We start from the raw sequence: 21278 nt of genomic DNA, 5'->3' as shown, positions 1-21278 counted from the left end.
AATGTTTTCCTGTTCTTTAAGCAGTGAAATTCAAGCAGCAATAATTATTGACATATTTTCTCGGTAAACCAAATGTTAATCAACGTCCTACCTCAGAGCAAGCTGAAAATGAGATGGTTTAGAAAAAGCCTAAAAATTAAGCTATACAATTTAGACAAATAATCAATTGTAAATACAATTATATTAACTATATATAACATAAATACATATATAAGTAATAAAAAATAAATGTGATTTGCTAACATGACAAAAATATGAAACAGGTTATACAGTCTTCTTGTTTCAACAGTACATTTAATCCTTCTGCTTTCATAGCTTATTAAAATGTACCATAATTCAATAGTCCCCAACATTACTATCCTTTAACTTATTACGAAAGACATGATTTGTTTATCTCAGGGAAACAATTTGAGTAACATCAGTTTTCTATTCAGAATATATCTAGTGAGAGCACTTATGACCATTGTTAAAGTAATTCCTAGAAGTCCCAGTATTTAAGGCCCATGGTGCAATCTTCCCTTTCCATCTTCTTATTCAGGGGACAGTCTTACAATTTGAACACAAGTTTCTCTAACTCATATAAAACTTCTTATTATAGCAATTTACCAGCATCACAAAATGACACGTTATCTTTAAGTATTTCTCATTCATATTGATAGATAGTGATGTTTTCCCTCTGATTTTGCTGCATGTATTTTAAAAGACAAGTTTTTGCTGATTTGGAGGGCTACCTTCCATGGCGTGTTAAGAAATTTCTTAACTTTATTATCTCTGTGTTATTTCTGAATAAATCTGTTAGTATCAGATGTACTATTTCCACACTGAGATACATCCTACTGCATATTTTTTCCTCTTGGTGATAATTTCTTTAATATTTAATATGAACAATCTTGCACAATTACTGTCATCTTTAAAAGGTAAAGCAGCTTATTCTAAAAAATTTGATGCAAACATCAGGTTGGTGAAAACTGTAATAACTCTCAAAATATTGCTAAGCACATTCAAATTATTAATACACAAACTACTTTATTCAAAACCAGCTTAACAAACATATTTGATCAAGCAGTGAATTGCCTGCTACGGTAAATACATAAACTCTATCAATACATGGAAATTCAGAAGCAGAAAACTAAAGAAAACCAAGCAAAACTCCCCTGTGACAAGTAACTTCCTAACAACAAAACACAAAATCACTATTTAATCTTTTCAGCAGATGTAAGCTCTTACAATTTAAGGGCTCAATTATAGCGTGAAGTCTGAATCTTAATTTGTCAAAGAGCCCTGCAGTCTACAACAGGTGTCTTCACAATATGTTCTACAAATGGAAAAAAGAGTACCCCACTTTTTGGTCTTCCTTCTGTTGAAAAGATGATTCTATAAAGCACTTTCCCAAAGCTCAACAGCTGGCATCCAGAACTTCCTGGGAAGATCTGGGATACTTCCAACAGACATAAGGCCAAGGTACATGTCAGTTAACAAGCTGGAAGCTTTTAATGAAAAATAAGATTAGGTATCTCAATTATTTGGCTTCTCTTACGCAAGGGGAGGTTCTGGTTTTCAAAAACAGATTCACTTCTAAAGTGTAAGATGTGGGCATGTAATAACAAGGTATACAGCCTAAGTGGATAATTTCAATCAGCCTTATGAGGGTCATCCAAGATACTTTTGCAAAATGTTCTCAGTAAAAGCAGCATTTAGTAGCATGGCACAGCCACCTAAGTAGTTCTCCACAGTCAGCTAGTTTTGTTCAGTTCGGTTGCTATGCAGGAAAAGCCACCACATAGGCAGTGGTGTAGAGGATGTCTTAGCAGCTGCAGAGAAGGAAAGAAGTAACAGCAAAAGGGAGAAAACAAATGGAAGTTAAGGAATAAGGAAGGTAGTGCAATGGCAGTGTGTGTGTGTGTGTGTGTGTGTTAAGAGGTATGAAAGAACCATATCCCATTAGTACCGGCACAGAACGTTGCCTGTTTATTTCAGCTAAGATGAAACCACAGCAAAAACTAACAGTAAACAAGACGCTTGGTGTGCACTATTGATGAAGATAAACCTTGCAGAAAAAAGATGGACGTAACTATTAAAAGTTAGTGTAATTTCAAGTTTTTATTTAGAAGGACTGCCTCATCATGTATGTACCTACCTGCCCAGGTAGAAGCGCTAGGCTCCCTGTGCAGGAAAGGAGCAAGATAGGCTGCTTCATGGGACAGCTTTGAGAACAGAAACCCATTTCAGATGATTCAGATTATCCACTAGCAACGTCCTTCCCCCTCTGTTTATGGAACCTCCTCAATCCTAAATTAGGGGCCTAAACTTATTACTTAAACTTAATACTTTCTTTAGAGCTAAAGAGTGTATGACAACTGTCCAAGACTACCTGAACAGTTACTGCCTACTCTGAATTAGTTTCCTGATCTCAACACAAATATTATCAGGTAAAAGTCAAACTTGGAAATTTTGGATCTTTACTGGGGGAAACCTAAACCTGTCTGAAACATTTCTCTATAACTATGCACATCATCTATTTAAGCATATAAAAAAAAAGTCAGTTATTTGCAAAATGTTTTTGTCAAACAATGGTACAGTTCTGTTTTGATTAAGGATGGTAAGAGCCAAATACGCATGCATTGTAGATAATCAATCCTCTTGAGATATGCAGATCCTCAAATTTAGCTCATTAAATGAACTAATTTTATAATATTTCCATTAAAATGCATCATCCTGTAAATCTCTCCCCCAGACAGATTCTACATTGCTACTTTTCCTTTCCTTCTTCATTAATGAAGAACAGTAATGAAGAACAGAGTTCCAAAGTCCAGAAGAGAACTGCGATGATCAAAGATTTATCACAAAAGTATCTGGTGCTCCAACACAGCAGCTGAAAACTATACTACTCTACTTACACAATAACTGTCACATACCTATTTTAGTGTCAAGAAAATTCTCAAAACTTGTTGCTGAGATTACTACAGGAATCTCTTGATTGGTAAGCAAATTCACAGCTGTCACTGAAGTGAGTGAGTCTGAAAACAAATGATCACAATAAGTAAAATATGTCAGAAGATATGATAAGAACATTACTTACTGTTAAAACTCAGTTCATCTTATACATTAAATTTACATTAAAATTTTGTTTAAATAAGAAAGATAATAAAAAATGTAATCTCACTTCTAAAAAGTACACAGATATTAAAATCCTCTCTAAGTCGGATGTTACTGATAAATTTTCATGATTAGAAAACATTTTTATAGCAAACACTTGTATAAAACCTGAGGAAGATGTGGACTACAATAAAAAAAAAAGAATCCTTGATCAAAATGCAGGCTTGCTGCAAAGTTATACGGATTGACTCTCATACACGCTCACAGACATTACAAAATTAAGCAGAACATTCAGTTATTCAGATGAATCTGAAGGGGAGCATATATACTATGCTTATGACTTGCTTTCTTACAGACAGACTACGCATCACTGACCAACGTAAAAACAAATTCTAAATAACCAAACAGAATATTCATGTTGATATTAGAGATTGGCCTACAGAAAATATCTTGGAACCAAATGTCCACAGGAAAGGGGAGTCAGAGGAAGAAAATCAAGGATGAGGACTGTGATAAACTGAAATTGACTTACACTGTGTTACTTCAGTGTCCTGGTAAGAAGAAAATCTAACTGGTACATCCCGAGTTTTGAAGATTCAAAATCCAGGATCTCAATTTGGACCTGTTTCTTGATATTATTTTTAGTGCTTTTAAAGCTAAAAGCAGCTTCCAAACTACTACGTAAAGAGATGATGCTTTTGAAACTCAGTCATGTGCATTAACACTGCACATCATGCCATGCAGCAGTAAGGAAAGCAAACTTATTTAGTCAAAGGTTCTGCAGTACAAGGCCTGCCCATGACAAATAGGATCCTGGGACCTTTAGTGGTCAGTGAAAGTATAAAGGCCTCCATTTTTAAGACCTATTTTTAGAGACTCTCATACAATAGATGAAATTTATTCTTATTTTGCACGGATGAGGTACCAAATCAGTGTTTCAGGAATATGACTCTCCATATGATAATTATAATACAGACCACTGAGAGTTCCCTTTCGCCCACCTTTGTGGAAAGCTGTGGAGAGTCTGAGGCTTACATAAAGTCTGCCTTACATAAAATAACATCATTCTACAGTACAGGGCTACTTTATCTCATCAGCCTTTTTAAAACTAACTATATACTTATTTACCTTACTACTTTTTCAAATTTCAGGTCTCTGAGATATACATATTCTAGAGAAAATTTCTCCTGTTCAAACCACTGCACTTAGCTTTCCTCCTCTGTTTAAAAAAAGGTACAAAATGAATAATCTCACTTTTTAAAAGCAACTAAGAAAAACGCCTTGTGAACAGGAAGCAGAGTGGGTAGGGCAGACAGTTTTTAAAAATAACTTCTCTCTCCCACCCAGCAATAATTTTGATTTTATGCTGGAACTCAAAATAGTAATTCTCCAGCTTATGGAGATGCTCTTTCTTTTGCTCACATCGTTATTATAACAGCTGTAAAGAAATGATACTACAGTTACAAATGTAAAACAATGTATGTCTGGTATTATAATGAGCTAATGAACAATGTAAGGGTCAAATCTCAGACATATCATACTTAGAAGGTGACTTAGAGGAAGACTTACCAGATTCTAGATTAACATAATTTTTTCTACGCAAAAGAAAATGAATGCCTGAAAACTGGTTGCTCACTTCTATTTAAATGATAATAACTCTGATATAATACAGAAATACAGCTCTGATAAAATACAGAGCTTTACTCTAGGAGTACAGCTATAAGAACTTTAAGTTACTTTGCCATACTACATCCTTTCTTCTCCCTTGAATAGATACATACCATCTTAATTATCTAAATGAGAACACAATGAAGAAAGAGAGTTACAAAACTACACTGGCTGCAAAGCAAAAATAAAAATAAAAATATTTTTTTATAATGTCATTGATGATTCATATTTTTTTAATCTAGTTAATGATGGAAATATGGCCTATTCAAGGCCATCTTATGTTTCTTTTGACTTCAATGCCATTGTTGACCCTTACTAAATAACATAACTGAAATGCAAACCTGAATGTCCATGTAAGAATTCTTCTCTTTCATGTTTTCTTCTTTGGAAAACACCAATCTGTGTCTTTGAAATGCTCAGGGAACAGTACAAAGTATCAGCCAAGTTCAACTGAAGAATGTATGTAAGTACATTTACAAGTAGCAATAGTAGATTTATGATTCTGGAACTGTTTCCACTTTAAAGCCTCTTTTTGAATGTCTTATTGCTGTCATTAATCTGAAAGTTTCTTAATGTAGCTCAACCAAAAGGTGAAGTTTACTGTTAACAGAAACCCAAAAAAAAGCCTTTCAAATATTTCCATGTAAAAATAATATAAAAAAAAAATACTGCTGTCCACACGAAAAACAAGTTTTGCAGTTGTGTGGTTTGGCTTAAAGCACAAGGGTTCAACAAAGATACAGGCACATACATGAATGTACATGAATGTGCATTTCTGGGTCAGTGCTTTATTTTTCGAATTGTACGAATTGAAAATTTGTTCCTTTATTCCTTAATAAAAATTCTCCAAGCTTTGCTTGGCTCTGAGACAAGGACTCTACATACTCCACACATTCAAGCTCCATTTTTCCTGCTACCAAGCAAATGTTATTAAGGTTATAGAAATGAAACACCTCAAAATAAAGCAGGTTCTTTGCAACCACAACTATTTCCCATATGATTCCTGCTTCATTTGCTGTTGACATTGGATGTTATATAGACAATGAAGCCAGACTTTTTACCACATTTTAGAAAATAATAAATATTGAACATAAACCTGAGGTGGAAACAAAACATATTCAATATACTTTGTATTTACTCTTGTGATTTTTACATTTTCCAAACAATAAAAAATGTCAGGCCAAGGATGTAGAGTACAGACAGAGTGCACAGTAGGAACCTTTAAGAAACCAATTAACACTAATTAAAGAAAAAAAATACCACTTATTTGTATTCTCTGTACAGGCCAGGACCTACCATAAGGCTACTCTGAATTTACTCCATTAGAATCTTGTATTAAATGAGGATCTCCATGGCAGAGTATTATTTTGCTATATATTGATGATCCACTTTGCTATGTATTAATTATCTGTTGTCCTCTTTATGTTCCCTACGAGAGGAAAATGACTGTTATGCAAGAGCTGGTTCCACACTCTGTGCTAATGACAAATTACCACATAGTGGTAATGGCTATGTGGCCAATGGGCTCACATAAGTCAGAGTTGGAGTATTCATTTCGCTTATATGAGGAAACAAGAACCTGTTCCAATACTTTGATATATGTGAAGTTTTACAGCCATTATAAAAGGCAAAAATTCTAACGTAACTGCTGTAACTGTATCTGAAGCCAGGACAGGCTGGTATGATACTTTTTGACATATACAAAGGATCAAAAGGAAATGTTCCTTCTTAACAGGAACAGTTCATGCCCAGCTGGACACACATTTTCTGAAGATCATTCTCTAAAATTGATACTCTTTTACAACAACGTGCAGAATGAGAAAAATATCACCTTTCCCTGGGATGAACTCCCTCTGAAAGACTTCCTTCAGACTGCTATTCCCATGCAGCAGTCTGTGAGTTGGTAAAATACATAAATGGGAAGCTCCATAAATGGCTTCAGGCGTATAGGTGTAAGCCGCTAGCTTCTCCTCTGTTACTTCACCATTAACCTGAAAAAAAGCAGAAAATATCCCTGATTAGTTTTTTTTTCCTCCATTAGAAGTGCAGTGGTTTTACATTTATTTTCCTGCTTATACAATTAACAGATCTACACCACCCTATCGACATATATAATTCTAAATATCAAAGCTGGACACATTCTCACTACAGGGAGTTTCCAGTATCAAATTTTGACAAAATTTACTTTTAAGACTTTGAGAAAGTTGCTTTATAATCTACCCAAACATAAATAAATAAAGTAAAATCATATGTAATATTTCATTGTACTACTGAGCCACATTCAATCCCTGGTTAAGTAACTCAGAATCCCTCTGTTCACTTTTAATATACAGTGCTCTGATTTCAAGGAATGGCAATAGCCAAGCCCACCTAAATCAGATGCTACCTTTAAACTCTAAAGTGAATTTTCGATTTTCTCAGCTACTGGGCTTTCTATCACACTTTTCTAATGAAATAAATGCTGCAACTTATGTACAAGAGTAAATTTGTAGAAGCTGGAAAGGGTGTCACAAGATTAAAACAACTGGACATAAAACATGAGTAATAAACACGGAGAGCTGCTTATAAAATTACTACCTGAAACTATCAATAGGCTCTATATTCGATGTCAATTAACTGTGGATTGTGTGAGGTTCTTAGAAAGAGATTCTTCTACAGCAAAACTGATACATGTTTTCAGAAACAATTGATTAAAGCAACTTAACCTCAAAAATACATCTTATAAGCAATGTGCAATTCAGAGGTATGAAGAAAGTTCAAACTGTCTCCATTGGAGGTTCCCAGAAATCTAGCATTTTAAAATAAATCATTTTTAAAGTGTTAGACCAGAGTAAATGAAAACAATAAAACATAGAAGCAAAAGGTCTGAAATTCCATTAGGGCCTCTGAAAATCTGAAGGACTTCAGATTTTCCCACTGTTCTCTGGATAACTGCAATTTTCTAAAGGTTCCTTTTTTTATTCCACTGCTTTCTTTCTATCCAGGCTTCTCTGTAGGTCTATCACCACCTAATTTTCTTGTTTTTATCATTTTATTGTACTTAGTAAATGAGACCTAACTAAAGCGGCATGACTGATGTCAGCCTGGGTCTGATGGAGAAGGTGCTGTGCAGAGAGGAGCTAAGGCATAGCCAGAACCCAGCTGACTTGTACAGTACCACTTGATACTGCTCATGGTACTGCTTAAATATCCTGGCTTCCAGGAATGCTTATTAGCTGGCATGTATTTTTGCGCAAATACACATAGCCAACTGGCATCCAGTTTTGCACTTGGATACACAAATGCTTTCCTAAGAAGGACAGCAGGGAGTATCACCCCAACACACAAATGTTCTTCAGAAATCAATGCAGGTCCAGGCATGAACATATAACTCTAACTTTTAGTAGGTTTCATGCTTTTTAGATCTGAAAATCTGTCCCATTATGCATTTCAGGAATTGCATTTAGCCCAGCAAAGACAGCAGTGTTGAAATTTCTGACTCACCTTTAGCAAGAAGTCAAAGGAACATCCGACGCAGTCACCTATCCAATTTGCTTGCATTTCTTTTATACCGTACCATTCAGGGAGATCAGACAAAGCATCAAACATAGCCTGATGCAATAGAAGAAATAGTTAGGATGTTCAGCTTTTGTACAAATGCTTTTATACAACGCACATAAATTAAGACTATGGGTTTAATTATAACTAACAGCAAAACAATAAGGTGTTGGTCAAAGATAGGAAGAGGTATTTTTATACTGCTGCTGCTTCAAATTCATCCTTGAAAATAAAATCATCTTTGAGAATAAAATTAACATGGCACAAGAGAGAGGTACAATGTCTTCAACCAATATCCTAGTGTTATTAAAAGAGGCTGCACTTTTGAACAGACTAAACTTTAAACACAGGACAAAACCCCTGGATGAAAATAACTATAACAAATATTCTTAATGGATATGAATTGTACGAAGTATAAGTTACTCAATGAGCTGAACAAGACTACTGATAAATAAGAGATGTGCTTGCAGTTATGAAGTCTACAATTGGATTAGCTGTTCTAAACAATAGCCTGGAGATGGCAGTCAGACAAAAGACATTTACATATCCTAAAATTTTCCAGCTCTGACTTAAAATGGCAAGATAGTTTCCAGCTGCCTATCCACTTTTTGTGTTTCTTACTGATATTTTACCAAGCACAACCATGTCTCTAAAACTAAGTGGGATTTTCAGCTGATATAATCGTATAAAAAAATGAAACCAAGTCGTAACAATAAGGATTCACGTTAAATTCAAAATGTGAGTGTATTACAACAGCTTTGAAATACACAGTGCAGAAGAAATTAAGTGTTTGCTCCTTCCTTAGCCAGAACATATAGCCATACCTATACCTTTCTATGTTTATTTACACTCAGTAAGAGATATATCCATATACTGATGTGCTTTCTAACGTATGGAACAGAAGCATGATGGACTATTCCAACTAACATTTGCCTAAAGCCAATATGCTTTTAGTAAAAGAAATCTATAAAAAATTAAAGGAGAAGAAGTACAATGTGCTGGATAGTTCAGAGCTCATCTCAATTTTCACTTTGTAACATTTCACATTTCTGTTATGAATACTCCATGACTGTCCAAAATCTTTACTTTGGCAGAAGTACAGCCAGAGGCATGAGTCACTCGGACAGATGGTGAACAATTACAGTTAAAATCCAAGAATAAGGCAACATGTTGAATAATTTTTCCATTAGCTGTGACTCCAACATCAAACATCCAAGCTCTTTATTATCTCATTAACTGCTAACAACCTGCAAAGATGGACAGGAACTATTACATTCTGCTCAAATTAAATAGTTGGAAGTTCGATAATTAGGAATATATAATTCATTTGTTTTCAACTGTTATATTTTAAGTACATTTGGAAATATTTTCAAAGTGAGTTGCGTAAAATGTATTAAAAGGATTACTTTCTAGTTACTGTTCTGTTGTATATCTATCTCTCAAAGTAAAATAATTGACATATGCTTCATAAATCATAATATTACACCGGCACTTGGGATTAATATTGCTTTCTACATCCTTAAGAATCAAATTCCTTCTCTGATGATTTATAAATAAAAGAATGGTAAGGTTTTGGAAGTTTTCAATCATACTGTAATCTTAATGAGTTTTAGTTTACAATGGTGAGTGTACTGTGTCATGGAGAATCCCCAAATCTCATTATTCTCACCAATTTAAGTGATCCAGAGAATACTGAGCTTTATCTGCTGTGAATAATCCACAGACAAATATATCTAACGAAGAATAAAAAATAACTGGATATATATATATACAATACTTGGATACATTCTTTGGAAGCATTTTATGCAATTTATCAGGTATGAAATTGGGCCAATACGCAGAGAACTGGCTGGACACATCAGCAGATTTTTCTAAAATCTCTGCTTGGATATCCATCCTAATCTACATCGTATTTTTGCTGGCAGACGCATTTAAGCATGCGTGTGCTCTGCTGAAACAGACTATAATTGTTTGCCAGAAAAACTGCCTAGATGTTTTTTCACTGCAGGATTAATACATCAAGATCCTTAATACCAGTGTGATAATGATTTTAACTCTAGTTAGCTGGCCTGATTAGGAGTTACAGGCTGTATGTCTGAGTCCAATTCTTCTCTTAACGATACAATTGCTTCACACAGCTAAATACGGTGTGTAAAAGCCAACTTTGCTTCACCTGAATGAAAATAACAGAACTTATTCCATATGATGGCACAGCCTAGCAGAGTATGGAAACACAAACCCTTCACATCTTAATGTGTATGTGAACGGTAGTACAGTGTGATTAAAATTTTTAAAATAAATTCAACATGGAAGTACGATTCTCTGCTCTTTGTACACAGCACACTGCTTTGGTTTCTTGTCCAGGCTACAAATGACAAATGAAGCAGAAAACCAGCAACTTGCAAAACATGAACACCGTCTGTAGTGCAATAGCAGAAAAAACCTATATAGGATGTACACATATGTCATTGTTACGGTTGCTGTAAACTAACCTAGGATACTCACTAACACAGAAGTAGAAAGGAGCGTTAATTCTTACACAAAGTAATGTACTTCTATATTCAAGTGTAAAAATTTGCATTCTGTGCAAATGAGGAGTTTTTTAAAAACTGTTTGAGGGAAAGTGAACACTTTTCATCTTTAAATCCAACAGCATTACATTCTGCAAAACCATAACTCTACGAATTTACATTAAAACCATCAGTAATTTTAAAAAGGCATATGGAGCCTGTTTGGGTATGTGACACTTTTTGAATTGAAGCTGACCTAAGCCAGCACAAAAGTTCCTGAATAGTATAAACTACATTTTGAAAAGTTAAATACCAACTCCATGAATTTTGCTTCCATGTTTTGTGTTTGTTTTTTTTTTTTTAAATCACTGACATGTTTGGTAAGATATCTTCTGAATTGTTAAGTTAGTTTGATGAATTTTCTGGCAATTATCCTTTTGCAATCACTGATATGATTCCTTAAACAAAAATTCTGACTCTCAAAGGCATGCACAGAAGTCCTAGTCACCTATGCCACAAGGTTTGTTAACGAGGTAGCATAGAAAAAACAATCAACAGGAGACACAAGTGAACTCCCAGCACACAAGGAAATAAACAAAAATAAAACCAGGTTGGATTCTGCCATGTACAAAGAACAAAGCGTTACAATCCAGAAAGTAGAGAGGGATAAACCTATCAAATGAATTCCATTTTTGAATTTCTGTTAATGACTCAGTGGTGAGAAACCTGGAAATATTAGGTTGCAGAGCCTGTTTCTACATGGAATGCTTTCATTTTTTATGGCTTGGAAAGACAGAAAAGAACTTCAAATGCATACATCTAATCAAAAAAGAAATCACTCCTGTCTTAATGAAGCACAAGGCAGAAACAGTCAAGGTAAAGCATGGTACTGGGTCTGGCTGGGATGGAGTTAACCTTCCCCTTACCATGGGGATATTCCACACCAAATGGTGTCATGCTCAGTGATAAAAGCTGGGGAAGGGGAAGGAAGGTTGGGGCTCTCGTTATGAAGACATCCTTCCTCTCAAACAACCACTGCACGTGTTGAGGCCCTGCTTCCTAGGACATGGCCAAACACTGCTCAAGTAGAGAATAATTGCTTTCTCTCTTTGCTTCTGTTAGGCCTTTACTTTTTTTGATGCTTTTTTCCCCCTTTGTTTTTCCTTTAATTATATTATCCTCATCTCAACCAGTGAGCCTTTTTTTTTTTCCTGTCATATTTTCTCACCCCATCTTCCTTTGAGGAGAGGGAGTGAGAGCGATGTGATGGAGTTTAAGTTGGCCATCTGTGAGAAACCACCGCAAGCGTAAATACGTTTTGACAGTCTTCCAGATCTGAAGATCGACAGACACAGGAGAAAAAGCTAGAGAATTCAAAGCTACATCCAGGGCTGAAAATGTCTTCGAGGCTCCTACACCTTTAGGGAAGTTTGTCTTAAGTGCTGGAGAAGTTGAAGATTCAGGATAAACTGATGTTCCACAGGACTGTTTTACTCTTTCAAAACAACTAGAAAATTCTGGCATAGCGAGAAGATGAAAGTCAGCCAGTGAAGACGATCAGAGATGCACAAAATCAAGATGAATTTGCCGTAAATTCACCACAGATAATGATGACCAGGTCTGAAACTAGAAATAATGTAACCCAAAAGTGGATGACCAATTTCACATATCCAACTGTATAGTCTGTTGAAGATTTACAGAGAAACAACTTTTGCATAGCAATCTTCAGACAAAAGAAAGTATGTAAAACCAAAGAGCAGTGGTGCTTTATTATTTCCCAACACGATCTCACATCCAAAAGTTCCCCTGCTTGTAGTTCAAACATGAACACCTAAAAAATTCAGTCTCAACTTTGGAAATGAAATTTTTAATGAATAATTCCTGCCACTAATTTCTTACTGAATAAGAGTATTTCAACTTCTCTATGGTAGTAAATGCAATAAAATTAAACACCTAAAGGTATAAAGCCAAACATTTATTCTACTTCCAATGAATTTACTTGAATGAAGTTGGAGAAATTTGCAGTGTAACAAGAATAAAATAAAAAGGTCAGCAAAAGGTTTCATTTCAAAACCATTCAATTAAGAACAAAAAATTAAAAGCATAAGCATTGCTTTTAAGGAAGAGTCAAAGAAATATTCAAGATCTGTTTGGATTAAAATTAAATGCTTCAGTTTATTTGATCAAGCTTCCAGAAGAGCAACCAAATGTAAACTAAAGATTACACAAAATCATTTAATAAAACTTAATATACTAACTGAAGTACAGGAAATTAAAGTTAGGCTGCCCACTATTTTATTTTGCATTATATTGCACAGTTCCAGCTGTGATTATGTGGTACAGCTCCTGCTAGGAGTTTTTAATCTCTTCTTGTTCTGGTGTTTTTTTGGTTTTGTTTTTTACCTTTAGTAGTTGTCGTCTGTACTGTCATAGGTCACTCTTGACTCTTATTTCCCATGTGTGAAGTATACTGAAAACATATATAAAGAAGGAGCAATAACACAGATATTGCCTATGCTTCAAATTCTTCCCTGTAAATGTCTGAGCTGTCAGCAGTCTTTCCCTTTCTCAATAATTTATGGTCAACAAATGTCTCTGGTTTGACTATGTGTAACTGAGGCAAATAAATGACATCTCAAAAGCAAAAAGTAAACACGGTGTTCTTTTCTGGAGTTCTCCACAGTTGTTCTCATAGCAGCAATTACCAAAGAGAAAATATTCCCTTTCCAGTATGGCAAAGCATACCTTTGGGAAAAAAAAAATAAATTGATTTTGTAAATATAAAAGCTCTCAAAAATATTTGTCATCACTTTTAGTAGTACTCAGCTTTCACTATTTTGATTAATATTCTGCCAAAAAGAAATTAAATTTGTATTACTGTAGCACCAAATGATATGCTGCATTGATACCAGGATGAAAATATCACCCTGGTCTGGAAATGCACAAACATTTCCCTGTCTTGCCAACCTGACAAAACAGGCATGATTTCTTTATTATAATGAAATGCTAAGAAAGCAGTGGGGACAGAGCTCTTGGTCCCCATCCAGAAGAGAGTTTTCAATATGATTTAGGAGGAAGCGTTTCAAAGAGAGTTTTATCTGACCCATTTTATTGGAAGAAGACAACTACGAGCTAGACCCCAAGTGTGGGAAGTGAAAAATCACACATAAAGCATGAAGACCTAGGGAGCCAGCATTTCTACTCTCCTCATAATGATGAGGCATTACCTCATGCTATGAAATCCAAAGTACTGTCAAGATTCTTAACGTACTAAAATGCAGTACTTCAGTTTCATTACAGGGTAAAAAAGAAACCTTTCTCCTTAATAGCTCACAAATAAAATAAAAAACAAAAATCAAGTAAAAGATGATTATCTAAAAATCTCAATTATGTTCAGCCCAAAGGACCTGTCAGAAGCAGTGCAAACCCAGAAAAAAGCTGGAGAAGAACTGGTAGAATTGTTTGTTGTTTTGCCTTTACAGAGTCAGCACGATGCTAAAAGTTTCCACACTCACAGAATGTGAGGATTTGTTTCTAAATGCCTGTACAAAATAAATAATTAACAAAGATTACTACTATTTAGCTATATGAAACCTTAACTTAGAGTTTTGGCAGAACTTTGTAGGCCTTGTCCATTTCCCCTGTATTTAAATTAGATGTACACGTACTATCTGAATGCTGTGCAAAAAAAGGGGAGATGATTTAAGATAAAACTTGAAGCTGCCTCAATTTTGTTTTGTTAAAAAAAATCTGCTAACATGGATGATTTTTGAATAATTCAAAAAATATTTGGTTTTTTTAAAAATAATTAAAAAAATCAATAAAACATGAAAATATATACAATATTGAATCAATTTAGGAAGAACAAGTGCTGTGCAAAGACTAACCTTATAGATTTGGATTTGAGGACTCAGTTGACTGTGCCTTAAAAAAGAACGCAGTAATAGCAATTTGCAGGTACACACAGAACATACTAACATTTACAGATAGATTTTTCCAATGAATCTGCCTACAGATTCAGCTGGGTAACCATAGAAACTAAATGTTTTAGCTTAAAACATCTTAAATGCACAGACAACAATTTGAATAATAATAATGCCATCAGTTTTTAATAATGCCATGCATTATACTTTTATCAAAGAAATCTGTCTAAAGAAAAATGACAGTTAAAATGTTGCTAGAATATCCATAAAATGTGCCATATATATTTCACATATACTTTTATATTTTTATATTTACTTAACAGTTTAAAAATGGGTCATGATTATTTAGATACCCAAAATACTTTCTGTTAATTATTTAATACATGGTCAATATTTCTACCCCTTGAAAAAAATACATTGCCAATGGTAAACTGTCATATGAGCAAACATTGCTTTGTTTGCATTTTTTATTTCAAAAAAGAACTGTGAGCAGGTGTAGTAACAATAAAGGATTCAGAGTAAATCCACAGAAGATGATTCCTCTGGAAACCTAAAGAATAAAGTGTGCATATGAATTAAACACGGACTCCTGTAAGCACACAAGATGACTTCATAGCCCATTACTGATCATGTAGCTCCTTGTTGCTATCTGACTAGCACATTAAGCAAGCAGACGAGGATTATGCTTGCTAGTAGTTATTTTTTATTGAGGTTGTGAGGTACAGAAGATAACAGAAACAGATAAAAGGGTGAACGAGAAACAGATGACTAGAAAGATCATCAATATGTAGTATAAAGAGATTGTATAGTTAAGGTAATTTGTGGATGCTTCAAGTAGAAAACAAATTGTATGCATACATATAATGCAACTATTATTGCTAGCTGGTATTTTGCATGAAGAATTAAGGGATGACAGATTCATTAAATATATTTTAAATGGATCCCAATCTATAAAAACGGTTATAAAAAAGGGACTTGCATTTTCCTCTGAGCCACGCAGGTAAGGTGTTACTTACTAGAAATAAAGCATTTTTCAACATATCGTCCCACTGTGTTAACTTAGAGAAAACTCAGTAAGGAATATGGGATTTGTAGAGAGCCTTGCTGCAGAAAAAGAACAGAAATACAAGACAAAAAGCCAGAAAGCTTCACCTTCCCTGTATACTTTTCAGAAGAAATAACAGTTGCCATTGAATGTGCAAGCAAAAGGTGACCAGAGTCAAATGGCTTTCCCATAAGATACCAAAAAACAGATTAGGGCCCCACTGTGCAAAGAGGAAGGGGAGAAGTAGAGCATATTCTAAAATTATTAATCCTTCAAAAGTAACCAAAGAGGGAAAAAGTATAAATCTTCCAGCAAAGGTGCAAGGATGAAATTACTACCAGATAATCTCTTTGTGCCTCCCATTTTTTTTCAGAATAAAACGTAGTGAAACTTAGTGAATAACAGAAATCTAGCCATACAACACAGAAAGTCTGATCCACTTGCACTTCACCACTAGCTTTTCCCAAAGCTTGTAAGAACAAGCCTTACACAAGGAATAAATAAATCTGCTCTGTGCTAATAAACTTGTCCAAGCTGTGAGATACAGGAAAGAGAGGGCAGGTGGGTTCTGATACAAATTCTGGCAGTATGCCTCAAAGACCTAAGGACTACTTTACTGGTAGAAAATGTAGGTCTTTGGATCATTGTTGGTCTTTGGAATCATTTTGACCTCACAAATCTGGTGCTATCTGGCTTTCGCTCTCTGAACAACTGCAAAAGAAGCAAAAGAAGCAAAACTGGACAGATGACACCAAGCAACTGGAACAGGAATGAGGAATAAAAATCTCAGGTCCACACAAGTCTTGGAAGGCTGAGCCCCTTTCTTCATCTTTAAGTCAAAAAAAGTTGATCATAGGGAATGCCCAGTCCCATCAAGGACAAACTTTATAATGTCCTCTCAGACTTCCCATTTACAGGGGCCTGACATACGAAGTACCATAAGTAAAAGTGCTTTGTGCTACTCTAGTATGCTGGACTACGAAGGCTCACTTTAGGTGCCTGAAAATAACTGTAGAGAAGGCACTATGCACATATTAATTGTGAGCCCCAAACAGCTGAAGGAAAAAAGGGAAGTGATATGATCTTGGAGGTCTTTTCCTACCTTAATGATTCTATGATTCTGTTATAACTATAAAGAAGCAGGTATTCTTTTAGAGAGGTATGTTCATTGATTAACTGCCAGGTAAGGATAAAAAAATATCTGTTGTACTTATTTACCATTAGGAGCACAAATACCCAGAGTCTCTGAACAGCAAAAATTTCCAAGAAATGGGAGTTGTATTGGTAATGTTTATGGTCCATGATATAAGGCAGGCAAATCTTTTTACAGAAATAAGTGTGTTCAGGACCAAGCAGTATGAAATAATGCCCCCTGCTGAAGTGAAGGTATTATCACCACTAATGTTGTCATCCTAAAATCATATTGGTGGTTAAAGATGTTTAGCTTAGAAGTCAAAGAGGTATCTTTACCTAACACACCAATTAGGACCAGCCCTATAAAATCCAGGCCCTCCACTCCAAGATGAAAGGCTCTGTGAATGCGAAAGCTGAATGAACTTCTTGCTCTCGATAAAGCCAAGTCTCCTGGAAAGGGCTTTTGAAAAGAGCTGGGGAAGAAGGGCTGAGGAACAGGAAGGATGATTGCTGTAACCATGCTGTTCAACACTGTGCTATTTAGGATGATACAGATTCACATCAACTGTCAACAGTCTGAATCCAAACAAGAAACAGGTTTGGAAGAAAAGACATATCTCTTACCACCTGTTGAAAAGTACCTCGAATAACTACTGTAAGGAATAAAGAAATGCATGAAATTTTGAGTTTTGGAGATAATTAATCAAGATATTCAGACAGAGGAACTGAACTCGTAGCATTTAAGACCAGTAATGTGGCTTCTCTCAAGATGCTATTGTGAAGCTTCCCGATGATGTCAGTGTGGGCACACAGCCTCTAAGGGACTGAAATATTTTGCTATTGTTATTTCAGAGACAGTCTCCCTCAGATCGGCAATCTTCAGTTGCAGCTTGCAGTTCACGAGCCATTTGGAGCTGTATGGCCAAAACAGTTCTTCAGAAGGTAAGACACAACAAGCGTATTACCTAGTCACTTGTGACTTGAAAGAAAAAAATAAATACCAAAAAAATGGAATTTATCTTACTCTTCCAAACTGATAAATCCATGTAATATCAGATATTGGATTTATAATAGCAGAGCCTGACAGTCTCCTATTCTTATTCGAAGTTTTGAAAAAAAAAAAAAAGTCTTTTTCCCCTTCTACAACCAAATGTTTAAAACTCTTGCCAAAAGAAGCAGAGTGAGACTGTTTAAAATGTGCCAGAACCACATCAAAAAATGGGAGTCAGTGGAGGCTGACTGAAAAGGAAAATCCAAACCACCTGCTGATAACTGGTAGCATCTGTCATTGTACCAAGAAGTGGGAGCACATGAAGGCAATGCTTGCCAAAGCACTTGAGCTGGGAGCAATATGGCATCATTCATCAACTTGGTTGTATGAGCTAACATAGACCTACAGAATATCAATCAAGCGCAGAACAAACTTTTGGGAAAGCTTTATAGAAATCTGTAGAGTACCCACTGTCCCCTGTAGTAACACTTAAAGGTTTGGCAGAGATTGATATAAACACTTGTCCCCAAATAGAAAGTAGAAGAAGCTCTCACTCATGATGCCACTGAGATGTTAAGGAGCAATGTCTACACTTTTACATCATATCCCCCTACCTTTTCCTAGGTAGGGCATACAGTAGTTACCTGAGGTGACATCTTCCTGGGTGGAGGTAAGGGGTTGTGGATGTACAAGGTCCTTCCTGGCTTCAGTTAAGCCTGCTTATTGGAGAATGAGATCTGGGAGACCCGATCATCCCCAGAGCTTATGCTTTCCTGTAATGTCATTTCTTGGGTCAAAGACTAAAGACAAAAGATAAATCCTTCTCCCTAGAGGAGGGTGGATATTGAGCAAGAGGTAATAATCCTGTAAGCCAAGGGTGTTCCAAGGTTACTGAAAGGTTTCAGTTTCAAGGTTAATGAAAAGCTCCTCTACTATTTTTTTTTTTTTTTTAAGAGTAGCTGTTTTAAAGCCGATCCACTTCACCCCTCTCATGAGGAAATAAGCAAACAGTAATTTGGTGCACTAATAAAGAGCTCAGGATCTTGGGATCATAATGTGATTGTGCAGACATGTTCAGTTTTTCCTTCAGCTACAGCAAATGTTTCCTCCTTACTGCCAGTAAGAACAGCAGTACAATCAGAAAATGTGCATCTTGACTATCATCTACACATACAGAATCCAAGGATTAGGCAGAAAATCAAAGTTTTGTCTCTTCATTTTGAATGGACCCAAAGTGAGATCTAGATGCCTTCTACCTGCATGATGGTGGAAATTTGGTCTCTTGAATCTGAGGCTCAGAATAAGGGTCAAGGATGACTTTTTAACATTTTCTTGGGAATAACTTTCTCAATCTGTACTTGAAGTCCCAATATATAGAGTATTTGGATGGAATAAGGCCTGCATCCACCCCGGACAGGAAGCTGACATTTTCATTTCAGGGAGTATAAAGCCAGCAAAATTTTGTAGAAGAATTCCTAGGTGTGGAAGCTATATTGTCTGATCGCAATCAAAATTTGAATTCATAAGAACAACAAAAAAAGATGCTTAAAGAACTTGAAAATATTTTTTAAATTACAGATAATCAAATAGAGTGGAATAGGAAGGAAAGTAAAACAGAAGGTCCAGATGAATCTTCAACAAAGAGCTGTTAATTATAATTAACAACTGGTTCAGACCAGCTTATTTCAACACATGTTGAAATAAACTCTAAGTGACAGGCTGCACTCCACTGCTCATTCCATGAGCATAGGTCCAATGGGTTAATAACTACACTGGCTAGTTACTAGTTCAAAACACTGCACAGCTGTACACTCTAAATATGAGGCAGATAAACACCTGATGTTAAATGTAGAATAACAATGTATGAATGCAAGATACATTAATTTACCTCTAATTTATACTTTTCAATTTCTTCATAACTTAATCTCATATCAATTACTTAGAATTTTTTAAAGAAATGAACAGAAAGACTTCAAGGATAATCATTTTTATATACATACACAGAACAGGGACAGATCACGTAGATCATTATATAAGTATATATTACATAAACATGTGCATATAGAAGACCACATTCAGCTTGATGACTATTTCTAGAAGAGTTGCTTCCTTTATATGATACCACAATTTCTGAAACGTATCCTCATACCTTTGCATAAGCAGTAGTTTTGATAAACCACTGTTTGAGGTACTTCTGTTCCACTTTTGCTCCTGAACGCCATGAACAACCATTGTCATCCACCTGCTCATTTGCTAGAACGGTTTGATCCACTGGATCCCAATTGACCAAGGCCTAAAAAAAAATCAGGAAAAAAAAAAAAAAAGTATTTTAAGCAGCTATTTCAAAACCAGGATCTTACATTTTAGATACCAGAAGAATTATCCAGAAACATTTCTTGGGCCCATCTTCTACTTTTGGATAATATCCATTTTAATCAACAATATGGACTCAACTGAAGATGTTTTGAATGTTCTTCTCAGAACTCAAAAAAAAACAACAACAAAAAAAGCTGTTGGCAGCATTTGTCATGATTGATGGGTAAGTGTTCCAATTTGCAGTACTGCAAACTACATAGTCTGATGCTTAAAAGTTGTCCAGCAATAATCCAAAAGTGTTGAGAGTAAGACTGAAGGGGATGGATGATTGAGGATATACAACCTGAGAAGACAGAGTCTCATAAAAGTGTTATATTAAAGTGAAAGACTTGTCATTTTCTGCATATATCTTGTCAACTGCGTGAATTACTTTTGGAATCATCTTTCCTACCAGTTATCAATACAAATATATTAAAGAAAATTTAAAGTAAAATAAATGTTGGCATTTAACTCTACAAACACTGTATTTTTGAGGGCTAACTGAAATACCAGACACACATGGCGGGGGAGGGAGAAAAGCACAACTTGCCCCCACACAGTATTGAAAAATTTAGTTGACCATTTATCAGAAAGGATGTAAGACCACAAAAGATTCCTAAAAGCAGTGCAACAGTCATTCCAGAAGTGGCATCCAAGATAGACACTAACTTGAAAAAATGAACAGAAACAAGCAATGAAGAAGAGCAATGCTTCGCATTTATTTGAGTGTTATTTAGTATTTGAGCTAAATCAAAGTTAAATCAGCTTGAATAACAAACATCAGCTCCAGCTCCACAGCACTAAAATACATTAAATGTTATTGAAAAATTTGAAATACATTCTTTGGGTATTGGGAGAACTTACTATCTCATTTTAAGAATAATCGCTGTCCTCATATTACTCACTTTTCATCTATCATTGATAACCTTCTCAAATGTCCATTTCCAAACAACTGATATTGCTTAATTTTAAGTATGCTATGAATTCTTGGAAACAGTAAATATCACAGTCATTTTACA

At 35.3% G+C, this 21278-nt stretch overlaps 1 protein-coding gene across 2 annotated transcripts in view; it reads right to left on the bottom strand.

Moving 5' to 3' along the window:
• The window catches only part of LARS2 (leucyl-tRNA synthetase 2, mitochondrial), a 129318-nt gene that overhangs the window by 38163 nt on the left and 69877 nt on the right, over nt 1-21278 (bottom strand). For both annotated transcript variants that reach the window (XM_027450150.3, XM_072033382.1), the window contains exons 7-10: nt 20054-20197; nt 8248-8355; nt 6596-6755; nt 2916-3017 (exon numbers count right to left, since the gene is read on the bottom strand). In XM_027450150.3, coding sequence (XP_027305951.3) covers nt 2916-3017; nt 6596-6755; nt 8248-8355; nt 20054-20197 — 514 coding nt within the window. The remainder of the gene's footprint in view (nt 1-2915; nt 3018-6595; nt 6756-8247; nt 8356-20053; nt 20198-21278) is intronic.

The sequence above is a fragment of the Anas platyrhynchos genome, chromosome 2 (genome assembly GCF_047663525.1).
Source record: "Anas platyrhynchos isolate ZD024472 breed Pekin duck chromosome 2, IASCAAS_PekinDuck_T2T, whole genome shotgun sequence".
NCBI lineage: Eukaryota > Metazoa > Chordata > Aves > Anseriformes > Anatidae > Anas > Anas platyrhynchos.
This window is presented reverse-complemented; position numbering and strand designations above follow the sequence as displayed.